Raw genomic sequence first — 12,398 nt, forward strand, 5'->3', positions numbered from 1 at the left:
TCGAATAAAGGCCATTTAGTTATCTCTGGAATGATGTAAAAACGAGCGTTCTTGCTCATTTTGCTTCCGAGAAACATGCAAAACGGGACGGAAAAGATGAAATTTTGCAATAATGTTACGCCACCCTTGCACAAAACGACGATAATTTTTCTAATTTCATAGACAACAGAAGACTGTATTTTTTCTATATAACCAACCCCCCTTAATCCAAAGCTGGATCCGCCCCTGCCTGGGCGGCTGAAAAATGTGGCTTAAACCAAATACAATTTGTTGCTGTATACAAATTTATTTAAACATAATCGAAATTAAAAATACAAATATTTGATTCAACTTACAACATAATAACGTGACCACATCTTGGACCCGACTGTTCTACATATTTGGCAATTAGTGGCGTTTCCACGATCTTCACAACTCGGGCGATTGCTGCTGCTTAAGAAATACACTCACAATGCAACTGAACAGTAGTACGCGATATAATTGCAAAAATATTAACACACCGCCGAAAAAAAAAACGTTTTATATAAAAAAAGGCCCATTTCCACAGGTCGACAACAGAACAACAAATAGGAAAATCCCCAACTGAATCGAATAAGTAATGAATCCGATGGACTATTTTGTCCGGAATCAGCGATGGGCCAAAAACGGAATCAACCAAATAAAATAATTCGCTTGCTTTCTGGTGTCGCACTAAATAATTATAATATCAAATTTACAATGGGACTATATCACTTTATGTAAAACGCTGCCTGCCATCGGTCGACCGCATTACTTAAACTCCAACTTAAGGCTTCGCTTTTTCAAATATGTTACTCTAACCGGGCAAAACAATTTAAAGGCTACGCCTCTTCAAAATCGTCCATCATCGACTGGACCACAGTACTGTTGACACAAGAACGAAACACTGTTTACGACAAGTAGAACGAGTGCTGGCCTTCCGATGCGGCGATTCCGAGTTTAAGGCGCATCACCTCCATGCTCGAGTAGTCCGGGAGCTTGAGGTAGTTCACGCAGGTCATCACAGAAGGCAGGAAGTCGTCTGGGTTCATGTTGGGTTCCAGAGTTTTGCGCACCACTGTCAGTGGTGGGGACAGTGCTTTAAAACCTACAATCAAACAGGTTTATTACCCAGAGTTTATAGGAATTTTTTACAAAAAACGTCAGTCTTTCAAAGAAAAAAATCCAGTTCCTTCCTCCACCGCTACCGCAGCAGCTTATACACCCGCAGAACGAGCCAGCCTGATTTCTATTGGATCAATTTGCGCCACTGCCAATCAGTTCACTTGATTAGCCGCGCTCCCAACCAATCACTTGCCCTGTTTACATCTTCAACCCATCCCATTCGCCTACTGGAAATCGGCTCGTCCCCCAACTCGGGCCACCAATGAACACGGAGCAACAAAATCGTGTCCACCACTACCGCAGCAGATTCAAAAAATCCCGCCTTATACGCCGGCAGGACGAGCCAGCCTGGTCCCTATTGGATCTCTATGCGTCGCTGCCAACCAGTTCACTCGATTAGCCGCGCTCCCAACCAACCAGTTGCCCTGTTTACACCTTCAACCAATCCCAGGCGCCTATTGGAAATCGGCGTCTTTTCCACCAACTCGGCCCACCAATGAACACGTAGCAACAAAATCGTCTCCACCACTACCGCAGCAGCTTCAAAAAGTCCCGCCTTATGCACCGGCAGGGCGAGCCAATCTGGTTCCTATTGGATCCCTTTGCGCCACTGCCAATCAGTTCATTTGATTATCTGCGCTCCCAACCAACCACTTGCCCTGTTTACATCTTCAACCAATCCCAGGCGCCTACTGGAAATCGGCGTCTATTCCCCCAACTCGGCCCACCAATAAAGAAGTAGTCTCGAAGAAAAGTCTTACCTTATACAGGGTGAGTTTTTTTCGATGACTAGTACAGGGATCTTTGGAACTAGAGTGACTTATTAACTTAATTTACCTCAGTACTGTGTTTATTTCCGGAAACATCGAAAATCGACGATCTCTTGGCTTTTTTGAATAAAAAGTCCCTATTTTGATTTCATTGTTGTGTTCAGCATTAAATTTTGAACTTAAAACGTCCGCTTGTTAATACTTATCTGTCTTATTTTTTGACATATGTCACATTTATTGCAAAAAACTGGGATGCAGAGATTTACGTGAAAAATCATAACTCCTCAACCAATCCTATTGTTGTATTCAATTTTCAAAGGTTTGGCCGACATTTTGCATTGGTTCTCGCAGTTTTATTATTCGTGCGTCTGTTGCGGTGGTTCAAAGTAAACAATCAAAAAATGCCTGCAATGCATGTCAAAAACTGTGACAGATGACATTGAAAAAAACTTGTGCCATATGTCCAAAATGACAGTTATTTTGGAGAAATGTCTTATGCCATTTTGTTTGGAACTCAATTTCTCGCAAGTTTTCGATTTAATGTTTTCCTGCCAAACTAATATCAACGGAACCAAGAGTATCTTAAAAATTTACCATAAATGTTTCCCAAATATCTTGACATCTGTCAAATTTTAGAAATATAAAATTGGCTTCAAGTAGAGCATTCAAAACCACAATTCTTTGTCCATTTAACCTTTTCCGTTCACTGCTAGAGTCTCGAAGATCCCTGAACTGGCCATCGCAAAAAACTCACCCTGTATAAACTAGCAGGACGAGCCAGCCTGGTTCCTATTGGATCCCTTTGCGTCGCTGCCAACCAGTTCACTTGATTAGCCGCGCTCCCAACCAATCACTTGCCCTGTTTACACCTTCAACCAATCCCAGGCGCCTACTGGAAATCGTCTCGTCCCCCAACTCGGGCCACCAATGAACACGGAGCAACAAAATCGACTCCACCACTACCGCAGCAGCTTCAAAAAAATCCCGCCTTATACGCCGGCGGGACGAGCCAGCCTGTTCCCTATTGGAGCTTTTTGCGCCGATGCCAACAACTTTCGCCTGATTAGTCGCGCGAACAACAACAAAAACACGAACGAAGTTTAGAGTGTTTTGCGTTCAAAGCAGCGTCGCACTAAAACTGCTTAATGTGTTCTTTCTTAAGTGTTCTTTAAGAAAAAACGAAAAATTCGGAGATTCTCAAACGAGACGTTCACCTGAGAATGTTTAGCTTCACTCACCTCCAACGGGTAATCGAGGACTTCCAGTTAAAAACTGTACAAACATCCGCTGCTCTTCGCGATCGTATGAACTGAGCACTTCGAACAAGAACCGAATGGCTTTGGAGTCGGCCGTATAGCCGTGATCCGGCCGGCAGCAATCCATCAGAGTCTTCACATCCCAACCGGCCACGTGATCCTGAAACGATTTGCTGCACACACAGAAAATGGTACATTTATTCGAACCCTACCTTTGGACTGCCGCAAAACACTTGCTCCAGCTCGTCCGGCTGGAAAATGCACAAATTCTGCGACGGGAACACGGAATTGAATCCTTCCCTCAGCGCCTCCATTTGACGGGCCACGCCCTCGTGCAGCAACCAATGCGTTAAAACTTGCACATACACGTGCAGATTGTGTATCGTTAGATGGGTGTTTTTCCCATTCTTGATCAATTCCACGTTGTACCCGGGCACAACGAAAACCAAGCCTAAATCGTCGATTAAGCACCCGTCGAACTCCAGCTTCTCAACCTGAAACCGATCGCGCCTTTAAATCCCGATTCCGGCCCAGCAGCTCGCTTTCATACCAGTTCGGACTGCTCCTCTTCGGTTAAAGCGCTGTTTTGCAAGATTTCATCTCGCGCTCTCACAACGTCCTGCATTTTTCGGATGGTTGAGTAAATATCCGGACTGACGTGCTTCAAATCGGCCAATGTTAAGCAGTGTTCGTGTCCCAACAGCCAACGGTAGAACGTTAGGGAAAAGGGCAAATCAAGCTGGAAGGAAATTAATTCAAATTCAGTGGATAAGATGTTGAATCTGTTGCGCTTACCATGCGAGAATCCATTACAGCCCGAGCCATAAACTTGCCCAAAAATCGAAATTTGCTTTTCACTTTCGTGATGGGTCCCAACTTGACGCCGCGCGCCACCGGCGCTGGAAACAGCCCCATCTGGTTGTGCACGTACTCGCTTTCGCTTTGCGTGGCATTCGGAGCGTACCACAGATCTAAATTGTGCTGAAATTCCAAAATAAAACTGCACTTGTGCACAGAACACAACAGCCAACACTCACCTTTTGCAGTTCCTTCGAGACTAACGCGTAAAACTCCAAGGTGGGTCCCAATCCGGTGCCCACTTCATTTTCATATTGCACTTCCAATAGGGCTTTGGATCCGGCTAGATCCTGCAGCATTTGTTCCGCTTGCTTCAGAATGTCTTCGCGAGATATCGTCCGCTTTCGTCTATCCAGACGCGGAGTGACGCGCTCCTGTGAGTCGCTGGAGCTTAACTCAGGCGCCATATCCAGCAAGCGTTGAAGGGCTCGATCGCGATCGAAAGAAGTCGCGTAGAACAATAACTGGCGCGTCTCAAATTGGAACAGGAACGGGCAAGAGGTGGCGATCTGGTGCAGCCAATTGGGCAAATTTCCCGTCATAATCACCAGCGGATCTTGCAGCTGTCGGCTTGCTTTCGCTGCAATCTGAACATTGGAACATGTTAGTTAACAGTGGCAAATTTCAGTTTCAACTTCAGCTTGATTTCATGCAAATAGCAATTTTTGTTGGGAGGTGAACGAAGTCCCAGCTTCAGCTTCGCGCTGGAAACTCAGAGACCTCCCACTTTGATCTGGGAAAACATGGTCGCGTGGAACTTAGGAAAAACTGTTCCACACTAGATATTTTCCCCTGGAAGCAGGCAAGTGATTGACCAACATTACCTTAGGATTGATAAATTCAGTCGCAGCCAATATTGGCCGGTATTCCACGTGCGGATAAAGTGCGCCCCAGTACAGATTGACCGCGTGCAGTATTCGCAACAGGCAAAGCACCTCTAAAGAAGCGTCTTGCACCGCCACTGAATCCGGAAGTTGCGTGCTCAAGTATGGGGCGAGCGGCGACTGTGCCGGAGGAGTTATACCTGCAATAACTGCCTCCATCAGTAAACTCTCTGTTTAAAACGGAACAAGATTTCTGCTACCCAATGAACGTTCTTACCTTCATTCCACAAATCAACACCTTTTCGCCTTGATGTGCTCTTTCCGGATACTCCTTTGCCCTTGCGACTAGAGTGGTTCCAAGTTAAGCCGCTGCCGGAACCGCTTCGGTGGTTCTGATCAGCCACTTCCTCCCTTAATGGCCTAAAAGACGCAACATCGCGTTAGCAAACTTGCGGATAATTGAAGCCCAGAAATGCAAACATTCAACAAATGAGGAAAACGCCTTTGTAGTTTTCGATAGTTTGATACGCTTATAACAATTTGCAACTCAAAAAAAAACCACGCAAAATTTGCTCGCAATACATCTGAATCGCAACTGAAATGTTCAGTTTCACTCTTTGAAACAACTTTTGGCAAAACTATATTTGGCTCAGAAACGGATAGAGTAGCCTCAAAATATCGTCCGTTTTTCGGCCTGCACTCACCTATAATATATTACATGGGTTTGGACCCAGATCCCGGCATTTCCCAGTGGCGTCTCGTTGTCCGTGTCCGTTTCGCTCTGATCGTTGCCGTTATTTGAAAACTGTCTCACAGCCTGATACACCGTCATATTGTATGGAAGAACTGTATTACCTGCATGCAAATAAACGGGGCATATTAATAGACCAAATAAAACGAAACCTAGATCGCACACGGCTACACGCAACTGCACCCTTTGCTTCAAAAATTAATAACTTCTAATCTAGATCTAGGCAAGAAGTTGGATGAAATTATTCAAATCGGCAGTCAGTAGTTAAGACACATTAGCATCTACAAAATTTTCAGTTTGCAATTCTCATTTCTTGCAAGTTGGTAAAAGTTGGCCGATAAACGTGTTCATACTACACCCGCTGCTTCAAAAATTCCCCACTTCTAATCTAGCAAATGCAGTGAGTTGGGAATTTCAGAATCGCCAGACAAGACTTTAGTGTCTGCATCCTGAGGATTTCCCTTAAATCGGACTTAATCCCAATTTTAACCAAGTGGGTAAATGCGGGCCTAAAATAGAACGCTTCCATTCAACCGGAAAAATCCGCAACTTAAATAAGGGAGCAATAGGGAGTTATCGTGGTTATCGGTAAATAGTTTTGGGTAGTTCAGATTCACGCACTGGCTACGAAAAGGAGGTTTGGATTTTTTCTAGCAGCATGGAAAAACCGTAGACTTGACTTGCCCTTAACTCTCTTTTTAAACCTGATAAACTTTCATAAATATAGTCAAAGCTCCTGGACAAAACTCTCTGATTTGCATGCGATGAAAGCGAAGAACGCAAACACTCATTTTGTCATCTCAGAAAATATTTAACCGATTTGAGACGTTTACGAGCGTTAAATGATTTTCATTCGGGATGAAGAAATCACCCATTCGCGAAGAAATTCCCATCACCGGGGGGCATTTGGCGCAGCTTACCTATAACAAATTGCAATTTGTGTTTATTGCCAGTCTGCGATATGGTCACACCGGCCAAAGTATCGTCAATGTCCGTGTCTGAATCTCCATCATCGCTCTCAGTCGTATCTTTATCACCCAATCGGCCATAGCCTGGAAAAGATCGATGTTTGCCGTTAAAAATTAAGTAGCTCTCGAAGCAAAAAGCTTGTAAACTGGTGCCACAACAGATTGCCCCCTCAAGTACTCACCTCTTACAATTAAGTACCGTTCAATGGCTTGAACGAGCGCTAGAGGGTCGATTTTAACCGTGCCCCCTTTCCACTGCTTCAAATTGTTGCAGTCCGGATGGCGCTGCAGATTGCACTTCAGTTGGTGCGTGTTGAAGAACTTCAATGCGCTGGTGCCGCCTCGGCCGGCGCCCGAATTGGCTGGCAGATCGTGCACTTTGACTGGAAACTGTTCCAGTTGGGACACACAACCTGGAACAAGCAGTTGTGCAAACTGGGGCGTTTTAACGCGCGAGCGAATGCTTGAAATTGAACGGTTTGTGGAGAGATGAACGAAGTCTCGGCTAGGACTTCGCGCCGAAAACTCAGAGATCTCACAGATTGATTTAGGAAATTGCAGTCGTGTGGCACTTTCAAGAAACAGTAACACGTTAAATTGCAATTTCCCAGCGAAAATCACATTTCTTTTGACTATTCACGTACCATTTAATTTGGCTACCAAAGCCCGCATCCATGTAGAATTGATGTTTTCTATTTCACGCACATTGGACTCTAAAGGCATATCGGCGAACACATTCAGCATAATCCTGATTCTTTGGTCCCGATCGAAAGGGCCGACCAGATCGGCTAGGTATGAGAGCAGCGCCTTGATAAGGCCCGAGTAGTTGACCTCGAACGGTGAAATGTCGGATTCAATGAGAATCTCCCTCAATTCTAGCAGAGCTTCGGCGCATTTTCCGGTTGGCAACTTATCGATGGCGAGTTTCAGGCGCGTAAGCACTGTGGTGGCTGGATGCTGCTCGTCTGCCTGGTCTGAAACATTTTAAGGGTGTTAAACACGCACGCAAAACGCCAGGAAAACTTACTAGAATAAGAGTCAATGAACTTGTTGGCCTGTTCGCGAATCCATGTTCGCGTCTTCTCCCGATTCCCGGCAGTAATGTGAGAATTGGAGGCAGACTTGGAAAGATTGTTGAGCGAGTCCTTGGTGTAATTCCTCTCGTGTGAAGAGTTCGTATTCCTGCCCCACCTTGCCGGGTTGAGGTTCTGCAGAAAACTGGTCTTCGACGACGAACCGGAATATCTGGGACGTTGACTTGCAGCCAATGTGGACGAGGTGGTCGAATTGGCCAGAGAAGCCGCCTTGCTGAAGAAATCTTGCACCAGTGACGGGGAAATGGGCAAATCATCCTGCCTGGTCTTCGATCTGCTGCCGCCGCCCGATGCACCCGACCGTTTGCCAGTCCTTTTCCGTTTCAGAACATCCCCCAAGCGCACTGTCGGGCTTGGCGATCGACCGTCTCCCTCTTGAACGCGCTGCATATTCGGAGTGGCACTCAGAAGATCAACACCCGCTGAAAGCGACGCCTGGAATTTTCAGAAAATACTTAAAAACTCCGTTTCAATCAAGCAGCCAACACCAACCATTGCAGCGGAACCATTAGCAGTTAACTGAAAGCTGGTGCACGTCTGCGAAGTACTCGGTTGAGATTCCATGCTGCTGGCAAAAGAAGTTGCACTGCACGTGGCTGATTTGGGAGGACTGGCGCCGAGAGGAACCTCTGGATCGGCCAGTCTGTTCACCTGATGCAAAACTCCCTCCCGTCTGCAATAATCAATGAGCGACGTTAAAATGCGACCAACTAACCGGACAGTGTGTGCGTATTACCGGAAATGAGTGCCAAACTCTTCGGGCAGCTTGTTCATCAGGATCTCGGCCATTTGCAGCGAACCCACCACGATTCGGAGGTCAGTCGAGGCCATCATGCCCGCTATATGGCTGCTAACCACTTGGTTCTTCAGCACATCTTTCAGTAGCTCCGGCGTTGCGTAATACACCATTCGCAGAAGAGCTTTCAGGCACTTACAGCGAACTGCCGGCCCTGCACTTGATGAGTAGACTTCGTATAAAACGCAAAACAAAGACCTGGAAAAATCGTTCAACCGTTCAAACCATCCAGATGCTTTATGTGTTGGTGGAAGGACCATATCGGTTGCCAAAAAACCTCCCGACAAAATGGACGGGCGCTTTGTTAAGTGGTCGGTGTATCAGCTTTTTTGGATATTACATAAAGATCGATAATTATTTAGTTTGTGCACAAAAAACTGCAATAAATAGAGGTGGAATATTGATTTCCATTTGCCTCCAAAGTAAGAAATCTACTTCTACAGTCAAGCCGAAAGTTGAAGAGAACAATCTAGCTAGTGAGACTATACCTAATGAACGCTGCAGCTAATCCGCGTTCCTTCCGCAGGCAAGCGACACGAGCATCGCGGCTGGCCGAACTGGGCCGATTAGTGGAGTGAGCGGGCTCGGACGTGCTTGCCTTGTTGCTGGAAGGCGTGAAGAGACGCTGAACCGCTCTAGACGTGCCAGTGTCCTCGTTGATTTGCTGCATCGAATGGAAATCGACCGTGTAAATCCTGCCCAGAGTGTTCAGGCTGACTTCGTCGTCTCCGTTCTGATGCGCGCTCTCAATAATCCTGCTGTCGACCGGACCATACGGGTGCCACCATCCTCTGTCGCCCCGCCACTGCCAAACGGGCTGATCTTTCGCCACGCTAATCGGTCTTTCGAGAAGTGCGTCTACGGTAAATATCCCATCGGTGGGCAATTTCGGCATCAGTTCCCCAATCAGGCAGGTGATCTCGAAGAGCTCCTGTGGCTGTCTGGAGACCAATTCTACATTGTCCTGGTTCACTTCGCCAGAGCCGGTGAGCAGGTACAGAAGCGTCTCGGCTATGCTTTGCTTCAACAAGGTTAGAGCCAGATCGGGACAGTTGGCGCACATCACCGACAGCATCCTCAAAACTGGAAAAAACATGGAGTTATTCGATTGATCAGCGCTCCAACCGCTCAAGCGCGTTCACATACCCGTTATAAAAGTCCCGGTGCTAATCAAGGGAGGAGTTACAACAAGCAACTGCTGCAGATTGGTAAGCAATTCAGCGCTGGCGATTTCCTGCAGTCTAACGGGCTCCAATTGGTAACTGTCGACTAGCCGGGAAAAGGCCAAACACACACTTTCGACACATTTTTTATCCTGTTGAGTCAGTCTTGAAGCGAGGAGAGACAACGATTCCTAAACAGACACGCAGCATGAGTGCACTGGAGCAAGAATAAATGCCGGGGATTCCGGGCAATTCTACTGCCTACCTGAACGTATTGGAACTCTTCGGAGGTGAGGTTCAGGCAACAGTTGGCAGTTACGGAAAACGCGTTCCGTTGAGCATTTATGGGGAAAAAATCCAGGTAAGTTAAGCAGGCAGATACTCCACGCTGGAACAAACCGCTTGGTTAATTGATGGAGGCGCTCACGAGAAGATACTGACGGGCCCAATTGACTGACAGCATCAATTTTATATTTTATAGATATTTACAAAGCCGACAAAAATCAGGTTCCCGATGGATTTTTCTGAAACTTTCCACGTCTATGGAGTCAAGTGTCTACTAAAGATGGTAAAAGGGGCAACTGCCTGCCTGCTTTAGTCTGCGAGATGTGCATTTTTAAGTAAGCGAGCGCAAATATTTTATTACCCAACAATTCAGGTCTAGACTTTAATACAATACAATTTTAAATTAAATATGCCGATTTCTTCTCCAAAAATGCATTATTGGCGCTCAAATGCATCTAAAGTTTGCCTAAAGTAACAGTTCTAAATATTTTTCCATTTAAATTAATATAAAGTGGGAAAATTCAAAATATTTTTGGCTTAAAAATTGGATATCCGGCCTTCAAACCCTCATAACTTTCCAGTTTTCTAATCGAGTTTAGTTTTCTCAACCGTAATTTTAAGGGAACGTCAACCCAGTTTTATTTTGTTTAAATAAAGTGCGATTTTTGTGTCTGAAAATGCTTGTTTGCCACTTAAATCCATCTCAAGTTTGTTTAAAGTGTAAAATAGGCAATTTTTTGCGCGACGTTCAAATCGCAATAAATCTGACGTTTCTAAACCGATTTCAACTGACTAACAAAAGCCGGCTTCACAAAAGATTGCGCTGTTTACAACCCAGTCTTAATGATCCGAATAGGGTCAAGATTAAGAGCGTTATGAAGAGAAAAACGCCCATGCGCCTCTTAAAAAATCGACAAGAAAATGGCCAGGTTTGAAACAAAAACAAAAAAATTGTTGGTTCAAATATTCCAGAATAAAATGTGTCCTGTTCGCTCTACAGCTAGTCGTTAGTAGTTCAATAGCCTTTTTGACCTAACTAAACACTTCCAGAAAATCGAAAAATACTTCAAAACGAAACACGTGCAGACACTTTAATTATTCGCGCAAAAATCGGTGCTTGCTTGCAATCAAATTCTGAGAGTACTTTGCACTTACAGCTTGTAAAATCGATTTCGAATGTCTTCTGGACAGCATATCGAGAGCGGTTAGAGACTGTTCGGCCACATCCATGCATTGGATCACTTGTAGTTTTTCGAGAAACACTGGCACCGCGTCCACCACCACTGATGAAGACCTGGGTAGAGCCTCCATCATGTAGGTAAGAGCACGGCAAGCGTGATTCATCTGCAAACGCACAAGGAATCAATATCGCAGCCGTTTTGGCTCAAAAGGAAACATTTGTAGGCAGAAGCATACACAGTCGTTCGAAGCTTTACATAAGACTGCACCTGATTTGCCACCTAATCTAGGCAACGTTAACTTCCGATTCCAGTTCAGACTAACTGGACTCTGAGCTATTCGCCATCAAACTATGTACTTGCAAAAGAACGATGCCTTACAATGTCGAAATTGTGATCCATTTGCAGCAGTGCGATTAGAGCGGGAACGACCTGCTTGACTGGAAATCCCGTTAAAACTTCCTCGTTGCCCATTACCAGCACTTGGCACATTTCTATCACAGCCTGAAGTTGTTGTCCCTCGTCTCCTATGGCTTCCAGCCCCGGAAGAAGAGCCTGGGCTTTGGCCACAGCTGCAAACCGACCAAACATTGATTTGATGCAGCAGAACGCTTTGAGTGGTACGTACAACTGTTCGATCCCATGCTACGGTGCAAAAGATGCTGCATGCGCGGACCGAGCGCCCCAAACAGATGCGGAGGCAGTCCTCTAGCTTCAAGCAGAGCTTGCAACCGACCCACTTCACTATCATCGCTCTCAGAATCGACTCCGGGTCCGGAATCGTGAACATGGAGCCGACCCTGACCAGACGACGCCATAGATTGGGCCCCTTCTACTGCCGACGGCGGCTCTTCTGAATCTGAAACCATCATTGCCATTAGCCATCAGATTTTTTACGTTCCAGAACATACGCTCCACATTGCCGATTAATGGACGCACCGGGAAGGAGCTCATAAACGCGATAAATCTGGCCACTGGCTCCGTTAGGAGCGATCGCGATTGTCAATTTTGATTTACCTGTGGCCTGGATTTCACCAGGAGATTTGAATGGTGGCTTTGCACGGTGCGTTCAAAAGAAGATTGAGTGTTGGAGTGTGATCGACTAGACTCGTTTTTTCCTGGAAGTAGACCTTCATGCAAGATCTACTTCAGCGAATGTGCCTTAGCGTGGCGCTTAAATTTGGAGCGGCGAATTTTTGGGGTCTCATCCCTCAGAACTTTTCCAACTTATAAAAGATAATCTCTCACCCCCTGGGTACTACGGGTATGTAGAAAAAATACAGTATTCTGTTGTTTATGAAATTAGAAAAATGATCGTCGTTTTGTACAAGGG

General features: G+C 45.7%; 1 protein-coding gene across 5 annotated transcripts in view; it reads right to left on the bottom strand.

Moving 5' to 3' along the window:
• Positions 1-676: 676 nt before the first annotated feature.
• The window catches only part of LOC109533125 (E3 ubiquitin-protein ligase TRIP12), a 17,942-nt gene continuing 6,220 nt past the window's right edge, over positions 677-12,398 (bottom strand). For 3 of the 5 annotated variants that reach the window (XM_048662572.1, XM_048662575.1, XM_048662573.1), the window contains exons 7-27: positions 11,694-11,924; positions 11,447-11,637; positions 11,043-11,231; positions 9,868-9,990; positions 9,586-9,793; positions 8,928-9,522; positions 8,380-8,637; positions 8,136-8,316; positions 7,577-8,078; positions 7,194-7,523; positions 6,732-6,962; positions 6,502-6,633; positions 5,535-5,685; positions 5,108-5,250; positions 4,831-5,039; positions 4,186-4,593; positions 3,944-4,129; positions 3,699-3,887; positions 3,361-3,642; positions 3,131-3,308; positions 677-1,105 (exon numbers count right to left, since the gene is read on the bottom strand). In XM_048662572.1, the coding sequence (XP_048518529.1) occupies positions 909-1,105; positions 3,131-3,308; positions 3,361-3,642; positions 3,699-3,887; positions 3,944-4,129; positions 4,186-4,593; positions 4,831-5,039; positions 5,108-5,250; positions 5,535-5,685; positions 6,502-6,633; positions 6,732-6,962; positions 7,194-7,523; positions 7,577-8,078; positions 8,136-8,316; positions 8,380-8,637; positions 8,928-9,522; positions 9,586-9,793; positions 9,868-9,990; positions 11,043-11,231; positions 11,447-11,637; positions 11,694-11,924 (5,114 nt within the window). In that variant the 3' untranslated portion in view covers positions 677-908. Of the gene's footprint in view, positions 1,106-3,130; positions 3,309-3,360; positions 3,643-3,698; positions 3,888-3,943; positions 4,130-4,185; positions 4,594-4,830; positions 5,040-5,107; positions 5,251-5,534; positions 5,686-6,501; positions 6,634-6,731; positions 6,963-7,193; positions 7,524-7,576; positions 8,079-8,135; positions 8,317-8,379; positions 8,638-8,927; positions 9,523-9,585; positions 9,794-9,867; positions 9,991-11,042; positions 11,232-11,446; positions 11,638-11,693; positions 11,925-11,976; positions 12,039-12,398 lie in introns of those variants that run through there. The other 2 variants (XM_048662576.1, XM_048662574.1) reach the window with 2 other exon arrangements.

This window comes from Dendroctonus ponderosae, unplaced genomic scaffold (assembly GCF_020466585.1).
Source record: "Dendroctonus ponderosae isolate FM_Combo_2020 unplaced genomic scaffold, Dpon_F_20191213v2 Dpon_F_20191213_11, whole genome shotgun sequence".
Lineage (NCBI taxonomy): Eukaryota > Metazoa > Arthropoda > Insecta > Coleoptera > Curculionidae > Dendroctonus > Dendroctonus ponderosae.